This window comes from Gobius niger (assembly GCF_951799975.1).
Source record: "Gobius niger genome assembly, chromosome: 20".
In the NCBI taxonomy this organism is placed as follows: Eukaryota; Metazoa; Chordata; class Actinopteri; order Gobiiformes; family Gobiidae; genus Gobius; species Gobius niger.
Genome location: NC_136871.1, coordinates 26,249,147 through 26,268,555, shown reverse-complemented (window position 1 = coordinate 26,268,555; position 19,409 = coordinate 26,249,147). Strand labels below are relative to the sequence as shown.

The following is a 19,409-nucleotide window of genomic DNA, read 5'->3' as shown; positions in this document are numbered from 1 at the left end:
ACCAAACGTATTTCTCATAATTGTGTCTCCATCTCCATGGAGACAAGCTGGAGACGTCCTGCTCCCAGTAAAATTACAGTCAAATCATAGGGGTGAACTCACAGCAAACACACTTTCTTCATTTATTAGGTGTTTGTACAAGGATAAAAATATCTGTAATAAATTAAATTGATTACATTTGACTGAAATGAAGACGAAATAGCAACAGACCTCGTCATAAATGTCATGTAAATTGTAGTGGATGAGTGAACGAAGGTAAACCATTGATGTTTTAAATAATTGTCATAATTTAAAGGGCTTTCCAGTAATTAAATCAGATTAAAACAATTCAAACAGATGAGATCCGAGCTGAGAGTCTTCCTCACACCTGTAAGTCTCTGTTGTGGTTCTCACAGAGCAGCTGGAGGAAGCGGAGGATCGGCTGCATGATGACAATCACGAAGCTCATCTCGCCCTCGTCCTGGCTCTTGTCTCCGGAGCTGGGGTGGCCGTCCGCTGAACTGAAGTGCTCCTCCGGGTCGGCCTCGCGTCTGTACGAGTTAAACGCCTTCTTCGTGGCGGAGGAGGCCTCCAGAAGCTGCTCCTTCACGTCCTCCGTCATCACCACCGCCGAGTCTCGAGCTGACGGTCAAAAATACAGAAAGGATGAGGAATATTGGGGTTTCCATTTACTACATATCCATTTCCTGATTCCAGTAGCTCATTGACAGTTCATTACATACATCCTACGCCCATTTCCAAAAAGGAAGTAAAAAGAAACCAGGGATTTTTATTTAGTATCTGGGTTTGCTCTGATGGAAAAGGCTGGATACTCAGTAGTGTCTGTTCGGTCTGACCTTTCCTCCTCACAGGTGCCTCCTTGTCTCCTCCGTCCTCGTCTCGTTTCCTGTTTCCCAAGTCGCTGGTGTTGACGCTGACCGTGGCTTTGATCTCCAGTTGGGCCACTTTCATCCGATCATAGAAAACACGGAAGAACTTCTCCGACTTCTTATCTTCGGTCAAGCGGCAAAAGAAAGATCGCTGGAAGGAGACGAAAATGACATAATGAGGAATGAATTCGAAAACGGGCATCAATCTATATTACGTTTATAAGAAATTATGAAAAATGTGGAAATTTAAAGCTCTACTTGGACAAAACAAGAAACCTTTGAGGAAAAAAAAGGGGGCTCACACAGAAAGAATGCAAAAGATTTTTCTTGTACTCGCTATGGCGTAAAACATTTTTAGAAAATGTGACTATTTCCAAATCAGTTTAGATTGAATGCATGGTGGACTCAAACTGAATGCTTTTTTTTATTGATATTTAATGCAATAATGAATTTTAATTGAATTGATCACTATCTTACACTTTGTTGGATGGAAAATGCAATATTGCCCTAAAACTGCTGAAACAAAGTATCTAGTAGTGTCACGTCCTGATTCCCCTCCCACCCCCTCCTCTTGCTCGCCTTTGCTGCGGAGCTGTTTAAAATCAAGATTAAAAATAGACCGTGAGAGGTGTGGAAACCATTTCTTGGATAGTATGAGTACACGCTGCCAAGAATAGTATCGAGAGAAGATTCACAGATTACTCAAACCGGCAGTGTTGTAATTTCACTGGATTAGACTAAAACATTTAACCAGTATGTGATGGCGTGCAAGCTCTTTGATTAGATAAACTTTGACAGGGTTCAAGCTTTCTCTTTGTCTACACATGCAAAACGTGTCCCTAACGCCACCCTATAGGCCGCGGCGAGTCATGCTTGCACATTATGTAAGCCCGCTCTGGCTGCGAGCGAAGGTTCACACAGTGCGCCTCCCTCCGCTGTGAAAACGGGGTCAGGCAGAAATTGGAACACTTTCGAGCCATCCATACGCCGTGTCCCGACTGGGCGAGCTGTTGTTTTGATTATGTAAGCGCTGTGATCTTCTACCACAGCCTATGGAACAGCCTCGCACGGACCGAGCCACCAAAAGGGGGTGAAAGAGCCAAAAGGGGATGATTGCCCTAGTTACACATATACGTAGACGAGAGAGAGATAAAAAAAAACATACGCCTGATGGAGGTGGTAAGAAAGGAGGCGGGGAAAAAAGAAGCAAAAAAAACAAACAAAGCCGAGGTATGTTATCGGAGAGTATGTAGGCCAGCCTGTTACATAACCTTCTGTCTTTTTGGGTTAAAAAAATGGGCTACTGAAGGAAGTAAACAAATGGCAGCAGTCACAAGGCCACGCGGACAAGACGCGCTCTGTTGTTGATATCAGGAAGGAGAGGAACAAAGAGGCTTACACATCCCCGAGTACAAATTTAAATTTCTCTGCCAAGCGCCTTTCTTAACAATGACATAATTGTGTGTGTGGACACTGTTTTGACCAGGGGTGCCCAGATTCTTTCCTAGCAAGTCGAGAATGGAAATGTACTGTGGTGGGCCAAGAGATGAACGCAGTTTTGTTATACAAGTAGAAGAGATCTAATAGTTGTGTGACTAAAGCAGTGTGCATTTGGGGGAAAAAAGTAAATACTACTCAGAATCAACCCCCTAGGAAGGGTCAAGTCAGGCCTATTGTTGCATCAGGATAAATGCATTTTGAATGTAGCAAATAAAATAAAAAAAATGGATAGGCTCTAAGCAAGGGATGTTGCATGAGAACGTGTTGCTAACTTCCTGTCTGTGCTTTATTCCTATGGAAAGTTTGCTGTATCTTGTTGAAACAAATATATACGTATTTAAACAGCACAAGCAGCTTTTATACAATTACGTCGACAACCTGTGAAAAACTTTACTCAGGTGGAAATACTTTACCAGAGGAGAGTTCTGTGTTTCTAACCGTTTAAGCCTTGGTGCTTAAGGCTAACATTCATTTAATGCTAACAAACGGTAAAATAGCACCACCATTTGAACTCAACTTTATTTATGTTTTCTCATGTTTTTTTTCTATTTAAAATGCGGACAGGAAGTAGTCTTTACCGTACACTGGCCAACAGGCAGTTAGCCAAAAACATTCCATGCACAGAGCCAATTTTCTTTGCCAAGTGCCTTTCCAAACCATGACATAACTGTGTATGTACATAAAGGACTAGTCAGGAGTATAGGCTTTTTGTGTTGCCCATGTCAAGCACAATTTGAAGTTTTAGATCAGAAAAGATACTAAACTCTGCGCCTCTTTGATTCAACAACAGCAGATATCATGAACCCGATGTCTCGCATTTTGGGCAGCGGCTTGTTTTCCCCACAGAACAGAGAGATTTCCAGACGCCCGAACCACAATTTTGAACTTTGCGCTTTTCCACACAATGACTTGTCTGTCTAAGTTATGCCCCAAGTGCTTCCTACTGCCCCGCCCCCTCCCCCCCGGGGATCACTCCACCACAGTGCGGCAGCCCTCCTGCACGTACGCACTCTGCAAACTCATCCGGGGCGACGCTCCGGTTATGAGGGGGGAGAGGTTGGGGTGTGATGGGGTCCTGGGCATGGCAATGAGCCTCTCAATGACAGAGAATGCAAACGGGCTTAGCTGCTGCTGCACTGCTGGCCACGAGCCCAAGGGAGGTGCAGCGATAGTAGTGTCAGTCTGGTCTGGCCACATAACTTTGTGCTCTATTTGGCAGTCCCTTCACGCAGCTAAGGGGGATTCTGATTACACAGGTTGGCTTTTCACGTGTTCTTTTGAAGCAGGAGCAAGCACTTTCTAAAGTTACTATGGAAAGTGTGATTAGGCTTTTTGTTGCCGTATGCAGCCTTTAGCTTATTAATTCTATATTAATTAAATCATTTTGAGGCTGTTTCTGATGTTTCCCCCTGAAAAAGAGATTCAGAATTTCAGTGGATATTTCCTTATACATTAATCAGAGCCGGTGCTGGCCCTTCTGGGGCCCTAAGCAAAAATCCACACAGGGGCCCTACAGTAGCATTCCATGGTTATTCAACAAAGATCGAATCCATTTACGGTCAAAAAGAGTTTCACTGTGCAGTCGTGCAGGGCAGAAGTGGAACATAATGACCTTAATTCAGGCCCCGTCCCTCTGTCTGAGAACCACTATTTAGGACTACTATAGTCTATTTCCCAACTTTTTAAAATGGTAAATGGCAAATAGTCCCATTCTCTCACCTCTGGTCCCTGACCCACAGTTTAGGAACCACTGATTTAAAACCAACTGAAACCTGCACCTGACGCTTATTTCTGTCTGACCACTGAGAAATAGCCTGTGTGTAGCCTCAACTCGCTTTAGACTCTAGACGAGTGGTTCTCAACCTTTTGGAGCTGTGACCCCCATTATAACAGTAAAAGTGGTTCGTGACCCCCCGCCCGGGTCACACCGTGAGAAATCGGAACATTAGCCTACATAATTCTTAAAAAAAGAAAAACACAATGGTTGAAATAAAATTCATCAAATTACAAACACAAAATGGCACTCTGGTATAATAGCACACACAGGCGACTATAAAATATTATAATATACGCTAAAAAAAAGTATGTACAGTATATTTAATCTACATGATCTGGCGACCCCCCAAATTGGTCCCGACCCCCAGGTTGAGAACCACTGCTCTAGACATTCAGAGAACCATAGTTACTGTAAGTAACTGTGTGCATGAGATAGTCCCATAACAATGCGTTACTTAATCAGGGAAACAACTTCGTAGTTTGACTGAGATGTGGGGCGCTTGTGGCTGCGGGGGCCCTATGCAACTTGCATAGTTTGCCTATAGGAAAAACCGGCTCTGACATTAATAATAACTTAATAAAGACAACTCTAGTTTCTTATTTGCTTGGATGTGTTATTGAGTGCAACCATATCTCAACTCTCTCGATTATCTCTGTAGGGAAACTGCATCTTAAAAACGCCAGCTATAACGTGGTGGTGATTTCCCTTCCTGCATGTACTGTAAGAGGAGTTCAGAGGCCCAACACGGGGAGAGCATTCGGCGCGCACTCGCCTCGCCCCATGCCCCGGAGGATTACATAACAACAGGCCCACGGATACAGTACGAGAGCTCGCAACTCACCCACTGACTGACTGCAGCTCCACACACACACACACACACACACACACACGCCAACAAAAGTAGGTCAGCAGTCTCGCGCCCTGCACATGCCATTTTAGCAACGAGACACACCCACGAATCACCTCGAAAGCGATCTCTCGCCGCACCCACTTTGTCGTGTTGTTATGTAAGTATTCACGAGCGCATCGGCAACGGCGCCCAAATCGAAACGGTTGTTGTTTAGTCTCCGTGTTAAGACAAGGTTATTGAGAGAAATGATGGTTGAAGGGGGAGGAGGGCGTTTTACTAATCAAGGTTAAAGTTGTTCATTTTGCCGAAACGGTTTCACCTGCAGCACAAAACTGACAGAGCAATCCATCAAAGAGCTGAACAGAGAACGTTGTAGATTTCACATGCAACAGGGTTTTTTTTCTTCTTCTGTCCTGAGGGGGAAAAAAAGTTACCCAACAGGGCTGAGAAATAATGCAAAAGAATTTGAATCACATGACGATTCGATTTGAGAAACTATACCGCGGAAATATCAAATAACGTTTTGGTTTTCAATGAGATCATCACGGCAGAAAACGTATAAATATTTCAACACTCTACTTGTCACGTCTCCAAAGTAGCATTTGTAGATCTTTTTATGTATAAGTTAATTGAATACGGTAAATGGGTCTTCTGGTCTGCCCCAATTAAGTGCAGTCCCAATTGGATTTTCTTATGTTTCTCTGCTTTTAAACCAAGGCCATTATCTGCAGCAGGACATGGAGATGATGTAACAGGGGATGTCTTACGCACATCGGTGGTCAAGGAGACAGAGAGAGAGAGAGAGAGAGAGAGCGAGAGAGAGAGAGAGAGAGAGAGAGAGAGAGAGCGAGAGAGAGAGACAGAGAGAGAGAGAGAGCGAGAGAGAGAGCGAGAGAGAGCGAGAGAGAGAGAGACAGAGAGAGAGAGAGAGAGAGAGAGAGAGAGAGAGCGAGAGCGAGAGAGAGAGAGAGAGAGCGAGAGCGAGAGAGAGAGAGGGAGGAAAAACTTCTCCAGGAGTGGACTGAGTGGATCTCCGGGCTCCCGTTTTGGGTCGGTAAACACCAAAGTCTGTCTGTATCCATGGCGACGAGCCGGAGGGAAGGAGGAGAGAGCAAGGGAGGAAAGGGGGGGGCGGCCATTACTGAAAAAACAAGGTCAAAGCGCTTCCCTCTCCCTCCCATTTCTCTCCACTTGGCACCAACAAAGCCACGTTATGCAACAGCTATTTATGCTCGTGCTGCTAGCCCTCCCTCGATCCACTCTCCTCCAGCTACCTGTGCCAGGCCGAGGCACGCACACGACGTAGAAATGCAACGACGGCTGCTTCAACAGTCAGAACAGGGCCGCAGTGCACATGTTCCCTGGGCTGCTAACAAGGAAGGAAAAAAGCCACCATTGACCATGGGCTTGAGCAGCCATTTTGTGTACCCAATCTATGTTGATATCATATATCTATTGGATAAACCCACATAATTGTATATTATGCTCACTAATGTTTATGCATGTATAGCATTTCAAATAAGATTAAAAAATATATATATATATATGTGCAGGAATACAGGAAATAATTTTTTGAGAATCACGTAACAAAAACACCACCCGCTACCATACAGGATAATTTTTCTAAAGCAAATAATGTCAAACTGAACCTGAATTGAAGTTACAAAGTTTTTTGCTCATCTATCATGACTTTTTCACCTTTTTTTTTACTGTCATAGAGAGGCAACAGGAATTACAACAACTACTATATCGCCCAAAATGCTACCCAATGATTAGCAACTGTGATTAGCTTACAGGTCGAGCATCATGCAGCATAAAAAGTCTTCTGTCGCCAGAAAGATGCAAAGCAAATGTTTGAAGCTTTCAGTGTGTATGGAAGAAAAAGATATTTAGAGATATTGATTGGTTTATAAACAATTGGAAAAAGCATGAGCGTCAACAAGTTAGCATTAGCAGCTAGGTTAACAATAACAGACTATCATAAAAACTCAACTGATTAATACTATGGAAATTTGTCCTCTGCATTAGACAATGGTGCTTAGGTAAGCGTTTAGGAACGACGTGCGCCCGCAGACCCATCTGTAGATCTTGAGCCAGGTTCATGGTCAGGAGGAGTACTTAGCCGAAGGATTTGGAAATTTTGCAAAGAGGAAAAACTTCAATAAATGGCCAACCAATTATGAAGTTAGCATTAGCAGCTAGCATTGCTTTGCACCTGCAAAACGTGGAATGTGACAACAACCACAACGCCACCAGCGAAATGAACTTTGCCACATTGCTGTCATAGAAGATAAGTTCATGCATTGGTGCAACTGTGCGACTGTTTTCTCCCAGCTAAGCAGGTCAAGTGCGAGTAGTATAAAGTGTTATGTGAGAAGGACACAGCCGAGGCGTGACAGGTGCGCCGTGACACGCACTGACCTGGAGTCAAGTGTGAAATGGAGGCAAAACTGGTGTGTTCTGGAAGCTATACGGACATGCTAACACACAATTTAGATACGATTTTAATAACAAAAACGATCAAAAGCTTCTCAAACAGTTGCAGAATTTTCAATAGGTACTGTATCCTAAACATAATACGGAATTCTAATGAAAATTGTAACCTTGTCTAGAAGCATCAACAGGGAAAGAAATGCAGCTACGTTTTGACTGTGTACAAAAAGCCTTTACCCCTGAACTAGAAGATCTTTGGTTTTCTTCCCCCCCCCCCACAAATGTAGGGACGTTAGCTTGGTTTTATGATTGCTTTTATTGCCAAGATGCCCAATAATTCATAGTTTCTGTGACAACATGCACCCAGTTTCTAGGATTATGTTGCTTATAGAAAGGTCAGAAATGTGGCTGAGTGGTTAGTCTCCCTCACATGCAAGAATGTCCCAGTTCAATAGGGAGTTTAACATAGCTCAATGTCTGGTTAAGCCCAATGCTCTTGACAGATAACTCCAGCAGCGTTAATAATGACACATTTTCCCAACAAGGATAATTAAGAGCACTTTAAATTTAACACAAGTCATTCGTTATATAATTTTGCACTTTTGCTCATCGGTTTGAGATTATATAACTACTGTACAATGAGCTCGACTTTGCCCCACTCATGCCTTCCCAGATCCCTCCACCTTCTCTCCCCACTGCCCCAGATCCGGAGGCCCAGCATGACCCAGTTTGAGCCAGTTACAGAAAGAAAGAGAGGAGAGAGGGTAAGAAAGTGGGGAAAGAACAGAGGAAATATGGAGATTTAGAGACAGAAAAAAAAAGAAGGCGAAAGAGAGAGAAAGCGAGGACGAGGTAGAGAAGGAGACAGCGAAACGATGAGCGGGAGAGGCTGGAAATGTTTTGAAGGCTGAGACATTCCTCATTGTTCATTCACCCGGAGCCTTATGTAACAGGCGGATCACGTGACGCTGGCTGCGCTCCGCTCTGCCGCTCGAGTCAGAGTCGTGGGAAGCTTTATCTGCGCCACAGCGGCCTCTCGTTCACTCGGGCCGATTATGCAAGGCCTGCGCTTACACAACCGCCGAGAGAGGGACGGGGGAGATTTGAAGGGGAGACGCAGCTGGAACGGAATGAGGATCCGAGTTTCTCTCCTAATCGCTTCAACCGTTTCCACGACTTTTATGAGATAATGCATTTTGTTGATCATTTCAAGCAAGCGAAGCAAGATTTGGGCTTCAGAAAGGACAAAACATGAACTGCAACAACAACATGCAAAAACACTGACTTTAGAAAGAAAGAACCATATACATATTTTATTAAAGGAAAAGAATGTGCAAAATAAATAGTAGAGTACTTGGAATACATGCTCAGGCATACACATTTATAGTTACAAACACGTTATACCGATATGCTCCCTGGTGGCGTGATTAGCACTGGCCTATTTTTGAAGCGAACGAGCGCAGTATTGGAGATGGTGGAGCAGTAGTGTCTTGGTGACGACTCTATGCTGGCACACTGACCCACATAAGCAGATCCGCCGCATAGAAAAAACAACATTGGTGGTGACGCAGTACTTTGTTTGGAGAAGGTGGAGGTTCAGCCCTTACCACCCATATCAATGTTGTGTTGTTTGTACTAAACGCGAACCAATGTACTCTTCCCGGCACACTCGACAATAGTATCGCCACTTTTCCAGGATATTGATATCAGATGTGTAACAGGAGCGTTTCGCAGGAGTTGCAGCTTTTTTTTCAGAATGTGACCGAGTTAAGTGATCCAACGGTTAGCCAGCGTCTTGGTGTAAATTTCCAACAGAGAAATTGGGTACGGTTCAACTAATGTTGAAGTATTTTGATCATGCAGTGTCCACTTCCATCTTGGTCAAGTTACTCTACTAGGACACTGGGCCTCATTCATGAACATCTTAAGAAACTTCTTAAAATCCGTCCTTACGAAGGCAGTGTCAGGAAACTGCGCCAGGTTCACGACACGTTCTTAAGTAGGGAAAATCTTTCACAACTGTGTCCTCCTTAAGTTTGTGAATCCCACCTTGCAAGCGCGTGCATGTGAAAACTAATTAGCATTATGTCACCGCCTCTGATTCACCATATAAAGACAAAAAAGTTCTGCACGCAAAAGGCAGTAAAGGAGGAAATGAATGACCGAACACGAATCCAAAACTAATAATAACCAACAAAACCTCTGCCGCGCACTCCAGGACCCAAATAACCCTTTGGGCACACGAATTAGCTCTCATTACAAAATGTTTAAATAGATATAACCTGTACATCGTGGAAAGGTTCCCTTCCCTGCCTGCGGATCAGTCCGTTAAATAGATGCGGCGACTTTCCAACACTCCGCCTGGTTAGCTCATCGAGTACAGCGGGGCCTTGGAAGCACAAGGTCGCAAGATCGAGGCCCACATTCGGCTTTATCAACTTACGTTAATGCAGTGCATTTAATGCTGCATTATTTGTGAACGGCAGCATTCCAAAGTTTTAGCAGTAATACATTGGTACATTAATAGAAGTAGACGACAAGTGATATTACCAACTTTTTTCTGTATAAAGACATTCTGATTTAATATGTACAAATATACATGACTCAGAATGCTGGCTTCCATCAGGAGCAGGGTTGTGAACAGAACTGGAGATTTTTTTTGTGCGAAAGAGTCCTCCAGACTGTTCTTAGGATTTCTTCTTACAGAGGAACGTTTTCAGCTAAGAACAAGTTCTGTGAATGCCAAAAATCTTCCTAAGAAGGCCTCAAGAACAAATTTGTCCGTAAGAACGTGCGGTGCATTTACCAACAAAATGAGAGATGGCATGTTCTAGAGTTTTGATCACGTTTCTGCGGGGTGGTGATTGCCCTGCACTCATCAATACCAGCGCCACTGCGGGACCGTCGATATATTCTCTTGTAAACATTTCCTTTTAATTCAGTCCAGTGAGATTTTTTCCATACCTGACAGTTTCAATTTGACTTACAGTGGGATAAATAAAGTTTACCGTTAACCTGTGAGAGCTGAAAATGGAGCCTACATGCATCCTGTAAATGACAAATAAACTGAATTTGTATCTACATCGTCACGAGATAATTAATTTGCTTGAAGCAAAATATATCTTTGACCCATGGCCTATCAGCGTTTCCATATAACACATTTGTTTCCTGAATAGAAATAGTAAACTGGTTATCACAATAGCCCATTGACCAAACTGACCAATAAAATGAAATAACAACTAATGCAATATTTCTGTTTTCTACATAGACACGGGTAACACTGCAATAATCCAAATAGTCAGCAGAATAGTGATAGCACTGACGGACCTGTATAGTGGTGTTTCCCCCCTCCAGCAGAGCGATGGCCAACAGGATGCTCTCCTGAAAGACTCGGTCACTGCTGGTGTTCATGATGAGGTCGATCACCAGGTCAGAGGCGCCCTCTTTGTCCAGGTGACACTGCACCTCCGCCAGGCTCATCTCCCCGCGGCTCAGGCCTCCAGGGACTAACGCTGGGGGTGCATAGAAAAGAGAAATTGAAAAAATGTAATGTTGTTTATATTTTTCCCATCAATCTTAACACTGCCACTGTGTTTGACATATAGATAGAAAATAAGGATATTATGCTCTTTGACTGTATTTATAGTAAATGATCTTTTGGTCGTACAGGATAACACTGAGGCCATGACTGCAGTGGAATATCTTGCAAACCTATGTAGAGTGACATTTTATAACCGTTCAAAGATTTAAAAAATTGGGTCAATATTGAGCACTTTGAATCCGATTTATTCATACTATCTGCAGTATTACAACAGCAAAAGAGATATTTAATGTAGTCGATCATCCAATTGTTTTTATTTTTTGCTGCCGGCTCAACAACCATAAAGAAACTCTAAATTCTAAGTTTATTTTTAGTTAGCTACCTTTACTTCAAAGCAAGCTATAATCTTTTGTGTCTTCAGGGAGTGGTATTTTCCATTATTCCACGACTAATATTTTAAGTTTTTAATTTTCCATTTCCTTTATTTTGTCAAGAAAACATTAATAGCATATTCTTAATCACAATGTTGGCTTGAAAGTGCTTAAAGTGCACTTAAAGGGAACAGGGAAGCGGATAAAGTTATGAGCTTTCAGGTTCACCCGAGGTGGTGTATGTAGGTAGGAGGGATTAAACTTGTCTTGCACTAGCCATGCTGTGGTTCCTACATTACACAAACACTTGTAGCAGCGAGAGTTAGTGTCCTTATATGCTCTGTGGTACAGGGTGTGCTGTTCCCTGCGTGGCCTCAGCTCACTGCTACAAACATATGGGATGAGTGCCTTCAGTCAGTAACAGGTGTTAAACCTGGTACAACCCTGTCACTGAGCAACAGGGAGGACACACAGAGGGAGCAGGGCCAGTGTCTGAATGGTCAGGGCTTTCTTATATGGAAGTCTGCCAGGATTTACTCACATGTACAGCATGTGCTAAAAATCGGATGTGTTCACGAGACATCACAACATTATAAAGAGTCTTAAAATTGATCTGGAGAGCACGTAAAAAGCATGTAGTAGAAAGCGCCTTTAAAGTGTATGGTAGGTAGGTCCGCATTCACGTCCTTACCCACTTGTAGACAAAAAGAAACTGCCCATGACTGCGATAATAAAATTAATATCTGACCGAGAATTAAAGTGGACATAAAAACTTTGACATGTTGTCCAAACAAAAAACTAAAAACTATAAAGTAACACACAGGAAAGAGAAAATGGGTTGGTCAGGATTTGAATCGGCCTGGAGCTCCCTCTGCAGGCATTAATGGGAAAGACATGTCAAGACACAGTGAAAACAAGCTTTCACTTTTGGCTAAGTGCATGGTAGCAAATCAATGCCGCAGTTTAAGAGCTTTAAAATTGTGGAAGACAGCTTCATGTTTACTTTATGTGGCAATGACATATAGGAAATAAAGGTGAGAGAAAAAACAATAAGAAGTGAAAAGGATTAAAGCAAAGGACACAACATTATGATACACGGTTAAAAAAGCCATAGGGATCACAGAGTTTGTTGTTATAGTGATTTTGTAAAATCCCCTCAGTCTTCCACATGCCCGTCTGCTCGCTCTGCTGCAGCGGTGCCATGTGGCTACACTGTTTGTTATCGTGTGCTGGTGATTACAAAGTTACGCACACACCGACCAAAGGGCAGCACGACGCTCAGCTGGAGCTGATAACCACTGGGGCTCCGAGTCAGACTTTATGTAACAGGAAAACCGATAGACGGGGAATTTACAGACAAAAGATAAAGCTGTGTCCAGCTACAGGCGCTGCGTCATTGATTCATAAAGCAACATGGCGGAATGGTGGCAGAGTGTTTGGCGCTCTCGGCTGTGGCATTATCGGCATGGACTAAAAAAGGAATCTATTTTGTGTTAAATGGTACTAGAGTGGAGAGCATTCATTTGTCACATTTAAAATAAAAAGTGATTTTTACTGAGCAAGTAGGCTCCGGGTTTGATTTCCAGGCTGGAAAGGGAGGGAATCTTGAGGCTCCAGTTTGCCTCCTCGGCCTAAAACATACACACATACACTAACAATAAATATAGAATCATAATGTGAGCTTCCTGACAATTTGGAGGAATTATGTTGTGATCCAGAACTTCTTGGTTTAATGCAGCTCAATGCTTAAATACACACCATTTTTGACTTTCAATCCTTTTATTGTAAAGTCTCAACTCATCAAGCTCAAGCCAGTTTATTCAATCACAGTAAAGAGTGAACTTTCCAGAGGCAACAGTTACAAATAAATGTCCTTAATCTACAGGAATAAAATGTGATCAGATCTAAACCTGGGTACTCCTCTGCTCTGCAATGTGGCTCCAGAGGCATTATGGGATACCAGGGACAAATTTCCCAAAGGGCACAGTGTTCACCTCAACCTTTATAGAAATAGAAACCAATAAAAATACTATAGCTGGAGATGACTCATCTTTGTGAGCTTATATAAGGCACTTCAGCGCATGTTCAAGACGAAGGGTAAATATTGTACTGCATCTGGAAATGAAATAGAAAAATATATGTATATATCTTGTTAACTATTATTGCACTTATTATGGAAGTTAACCTTTATGCAAAACAGGACAGATTCAGTGCCCTATATCCGACTGATTTCAAGTTGTGGTAGAATTTTTGAGTGTGTGTCCTAGTGCAGTGCATTGTAAACTTATTGTAATAATTGTGGAAAAAGTAGTCAGAATCTAAATATAGAGCATTTGTATAGATTTTACGAACGTGCTGGAAAGTTTCACAGAAATTTTCCAGAATTTCTGTGACAGTGACCCAGAAAAGTGACCGTGCAAGACGTGAAATGCTTATAAACTCGTCCCTGTGAAGAAAAGGGATGCAACAGATTAATACGCTTGGACCACAACAAACAACTAACCAACCTCTTTCATTGTTTGCAAAACAAATTTTTAAAAAAATGTATAGAACTTTCTAATTGAACAAATCATGGTACTTTTAAACCATGTTGCATTGCTGTTATTGTAGATGGCATCCTTGCTTCATACAAGAATCAATTATTTTTTAAGATCTCCCCTAGTTGTAAATTCAAACTGGGAGACTAATGGCTCGTTCCCTTCCCAGCTGTGCTGCGACCCGCCTCCACCCCATCACCGCCTCTTCGAACCACAGCTTCTCCCTGCTGCATCCTTCACTGTTCTCCTATACCACCATGCTAACCTACCATTCCATACTAACTTCATATATTCAGATACCAATGTCTACAGCCGGAGTCTGATCGCCAAAAATACATACATGTCAATAAATCTTTCTAATCGCTGCTTTTGTCTGTTTCAGTCAATCACGGTTGAATTGGTTTCGCTCAATGCACTACGTCAGTATATAAATATGTAGGCGGCCTTTTTGCTCCAGCTCTCCACGCCAGTGAATAATGTGTGTTAAAACTTCCCATTGCAGCCGATGACTAACGCTGCACAAATGGCACTTGATTGTACGTGATTATTATCTTACTAATTTGTGTCTGAGCACAGATTTCAGTCCCTCTCCTAACTTTATCCTCAATGCGCGACAATGTTATTATGTAGGCGGAATCTCTTGCTCTGTACAACGCCGCTGAATTCAACCTTTTGTACTAAAACTTTGCCACTGCGGCTGATGACTAATGCCAGTGCTATACCTGATTGGGACTTGCCGTGCACGGCTCCCAGCACTGGCCCGTTGGAGAATGACGTCAGGCTGTCCCTTCGCCCACCGCTCCGGAAGTTTCCATAGTAACGGTTCACCAGGATCTGCCTCAACGCCTCGCCCTGAAACAAGCAGAAAATAGAAATGATGTGATGCTGGAGATGATGACAGGGAGGAGTTGTATAACAGCGACGCATCCCCACCGCACACGCTTCAGAGACTTTCCAAACGGAGTTCCCCAAAACAAGTCTGCGAGCGATTAAAGCGGAAAAAATCAAAGACTAATAATTCACAGTCTATGCACAGTAGGTGGCGCTGTGCAGATGACACTGATTCACAACAAGGAAGGTGGTTTGTCCCTGCCTTGTTTCCATAAAAGTGGACAAAGTGGGTGCAATTTTGCTTGTTTTTGAAGTCGCAAAGACATTTTTCATAACACTTTCCTGATTTGCATTTCAAATATTATATCTACAGCAAATACTTCAGTACTTTCACTCAAGTAATAATTTGACTGAGCAATTTTTACTTGTATTGGAGTGATATTTGACTAGTAGTATCTGAACTTTCACTCAAGTAATGAAATCAAGTACTGTTACCACAACTGAAAAATACAATCTAACTAATTACTAGGCCTACTTCTACTACTAGGAATTAGGTTTACATTGTGTATGCCTTTATATGTGGGTAAAAATGACATGTATTGCAAATGAATTTGATGAATTTGATTGATAAAGTTATATCTTATCTTATCTTATGTATCACCTTGGTTATATGTTTACTTTTTTTTTTAAATTAAAGACGCATTATGGAACTTCCTATGTGAAAAAAAGTTTATATTAGTGCGTATTTGGCCTTTTAATGAATCAGTGGCTTTATAGGCCTTTGCTTTCCATCATGGGACCTCTGTGACAGGGTTAGGGTCAAGGTGGAAACCCTAAAAACAATTGAACCTGGAGTGTTATAGAGGTCACTGTGAGGGAAAGAAAAGGCGCCGTGCTAATTACCCATACAGCCAGTGGGCGACTAAAGGTCAAATACGCACTCACTTCAAATTGTTTTTTTTTTTTTTTTAAGCACAAGAAGTTCTGTAATGCACCTTTACATTTTTCAAAAACATTTTTAGAGATCCCGCCTCACAACAATGGTTCAATTCCGGGACATACAGTATCAGTGGAGACGCATGTTCTCCCCAAGTCTGCTTAAGTTTCCCCTCTGGTTTCCCCTACCACTAAAACAAGTACAATAGGGTCCCACTGACTCCAGGATGCCTCTCAGCTTGAAGCAAAAAAAACAAAAAAAACCCAACATTAAAACATATGCAGGAGAATTAACTTTGGTTAGTCTTATTTAGTACAACCACGTCATGACACAATTGTCCTATCCATTTCAAACCCTTCATTTGTTATTTAAATGTAATATTCTTTGTACTCAAACCTCAAACTCACTTTGCATCAAGGAAGTTCACCTTTATGTGAGCCCCATACGACACACCTGCTTGCCATTATAACCAACTCCCAACCTCTCATTTTCACTTTTGTAGGATTTTCATTGCACTGCGTGTTTATAGCACCGCCGCCTACACTCTCCAATCTCCGTCTATTATGTCCCCTGTGCAATGACGAAATGTGAGGTCTTGTTTTGTGCCTCTGGACCCTCTTAACTCCGCACCGCACGAATGCCGCGCACACACACAAACTCAAACCGGTGATTCATCCGCAGACACGATTCTGCCGTTGTTATGGCGACAGACCTCCCATGGGACACAACGGTGGAGAGACAAAAGGAGCAGGAGGTTGTTATTTTTGTTTGTTTGTTTGGCGATTATGTGAAAACCGGTGTCAGCGGCCGGCGGGTGGTCCAGGGGAGATGACAGGGGAGTTATGCAAGTCGCCATGACGAGGACAGTCCAGGAGGTCGAGGTGGCATAGGGAGAGGTCTGAACGGGCACATTCTTAGGGGGGTTTTAAATCGATCAAGACAGTGTAGATCAAAAGATTGGAGGAGTTTATTTACCATCAGTATGGGACCCCGAGACGAGAACAATTTGACCAATTAAGTAGCTACACTTCCATCGTAGGAGATAATTTAAACTGATGGAGTTCATAGTACTATCTTGTGATATTAGAGTGAACATATTTTGCGCGACTAATGGTACTAATAAACTCCTCAACATCTGAGAGATTACAAAGAAACACTCCTGGACTGTGTTTTTAATTGTAGGATACTGGAAGTACTGTGTGTCAGAACAGGAACCTGAAGTATGTAGATATATCCCTCTGATTTTTTTTTTTACTACAAACAAATAGTACTACAATAATACAATAATTATTGGATTAAGATCATAAAATCTCTTTACATTTGCTTACAGAGCATCAAAGGGGGAAAGGTCAAAATATTTTTTTTCCAGAACATTTGACATTTTTTCCTAATTCCCAGTTTTCCATGACTGGAAAATAGGCAAGTTCTTCCTCCAGGTTTTTTCCCCATTTTCGAGGACGCGTGGAAATCCTGTGCATGTTTGCAGTGGTCTGTCTAAAGTCACAATAAAGAACGCCATGGTCCAGCATGAACTGAAAACACAGAACTTTTACATTTATTTCAGTACCGGACAGTGCTTTAAAAGTCCTCGGTTTATGAATGATAGTTTGTTTGATAAATATGCTATATTATTTGTTATCTAGAACCACAAAACATTATCATATTGTGTGTGTGTGTGTGTGTGGGGGGGGGGGAGTGATATCAGCCAAAGCCATTGTAAGGTCGGCTCCGTGCTTGTTTCGGTTGCATTTGCTCGATAGTACATACCCTTTTCTGGTCATTTAGCAGCTTCTCGGGTTGGGTTTGGTCCGGCTGTGAGACCAGAGAACAGGAGCGCAGCCGGCGGTGGACACATACAGTATAAGCACATCACAGTTAGACACATGCAACACAATACAAAGGTTAATAATAGTGGTTAGGAGACGACAACAAAGAGATGTGGTGCTTTGGTGAGGCGGCCCATGCAAAAGTGCGGACATTGCAGCTGGTACAGAGGCCGTGCTGATTGTGGTGCGTTGCAGAAGCAGGGAAGGGGTGTGTGCCCAGAGAGGAAAAGACCGCTAACGCTACACGTTTTTGGCGGCCAGTTTAAGAGCATGAAAGGGCAACATGTGAGGCTTCGTATTGAGCTATGGTGATAGTGGTGTCACCAGGTAGACTTCCATTGATTCTGTATAAACAAAACGAAGCTGAGGTCCAACAGCATCTTCGAAGCAAGGAGAGAAAAAAAAGGGAAATGTGTGCGGCTTGTTATTGAATTCTGGGGATAATGGTCTCACCGTGCAGACTTGAATTGATTTTGTATCTAAACAACACAAAGCTATGGCCCAACATCTTCCAGTCAGCACTAAGTGAATGTGAAGATTAGCAGAAGATTGGGCTGAGCAATTACTGCTTTATTCTTCATTTTTACTCAAAACTTGTAATAATGTAGCTATGTTAAGTTAAGTTAATGTATCCTTTCCTGCACACCTCTGAACATTGTTGCTATTAAATTGTTCGAGCAGTCTAACAACCATTCCAAACAGCAACAATATACTGTAGCATAATAATCACGGAGTATCTAAAAATGTGCAAAAGTTCGGTTTTAGTCAAAATTCCTGGATTTTTTTCCCTTTTAGCCTTGTCTTTATTACTATCTTACACTTTGTTGGTAAGAAAAATGCAATATTGACCTAAATCAGCTGAAACAAAATTTCCAGTAGATTCACTTCTGGGTTCTGAGCAATCTAAAATAAGCCCCTCCCTTTCCTCCTCCTCCTCTGGCTCCCCTTTGCTTCGCAGGTGTTTCCGTAAAGAGAAGAAATCAAAATAGACTGTGTGGCTGAAGTGAAGCTATAGATACAGACGGCATCTCTGGAATCGCCCATAAACAGTCATGTTTGAAAACAGTTAAAGGGGAAAACAATTTGGAGAAAAATCTAACCTTCCTCTAATTATTCAAAAAAACTTTAACAAACGCTGAATAATGAACATAGTTTTCTACTGAATAAAGATACAAAGACATGGAGAGGGGCAAAGTGGTTCAACAGCCCATAAATACATGAATAACGGAGAATACTAATATGATGCTTCATTTTAGTATTGTGCAAATGCTAACACTATCTAGCGCTAGCTACAACTGATGTTTTTTCTCTTCTACTGAACAATCTGCTGTGGATAAACATCCGTATGGACCCGATTAAGGCGTGATGTGACAACACAAACACGTTTAGATTTCGCCAGAAAATGGCTAAAAAGAGTGAAAAATTGTTTTTCCCAAAATATTCTATATTCCCCCTCGGCGAGGCCACGCCCCCTTCTATGACACGATGCCGTCTGGATCTATGGCGAGTGTTTTCATTTAGCGATGACAGGATTGAGCTTAGTTGGTGAGAAAAGCTACGTAGGTGAATAGGTTGGACCTTGGGAGGAGAATTTTTGGAGCTGTCGCCACGGTGCTAAGAATAGCCACAGGTGAAGATCTAAAGATTACTCCAAGATGTGCAAGCAGCTCGAAACACAGCTTTAGGTATGTTTTTGACGAGAGAACAACATTCTAACATTGTAAAAAGTTCTAAAAAAGGTCGATTTTGCATTAAGTCATTTCAACAATCCATTACACTGAATTTAAACAATCAACGCAGGCAATTTTGTTTTGCCATAAGAACGAGCGCACACAGACTAAATCAGGTCTAAAACTACGCTAAAATGGAACTTCAGGACATTTTGAAGTTACCAGGCAGTATTGATTTTGTCTCTGTTAGCAAACACTATGTAAACC

At 42.2% G+C, this 19,409-nt stretch overlaps 1 protein-coding gene across 1 annotated transcript in view; it reads right to left on the bottom strand.

The window, feature by feature from the left end:
- Positions 1-19,409, bottom strand: part of LOC306979668 (inositol 1,4,5-trisphosphate-gated calcium channel ITPR1-like) — a 123,957-nt gene that overhangs the window by 34,280 nt on the left and 70,268 nt on the right. Inside the window, exons 40-44 of the mRNA XM_079578741.1 lie at positions 17,414-17,458; positions 14,601-14,730; positions 10,757-10,941; positions 837-1,020; positions 368-621 (exon numbers count right to left, since the gene is read on the bottom strand). Of these exons, the coding sequence (XP_079434867.1) occupies positions 368-621; positions 837-1,020; positions 10,757-10,941; positions 14,601-14,730; positions 17,414-17,458 (798 nt within the window). The remainder of the gene's footprint in view (positions 1-367; positions 622-836; positions 1,021-10,756; positions 10,942-14,600; positions 14,731-17,413; positions 17,459-19,409) is intronic.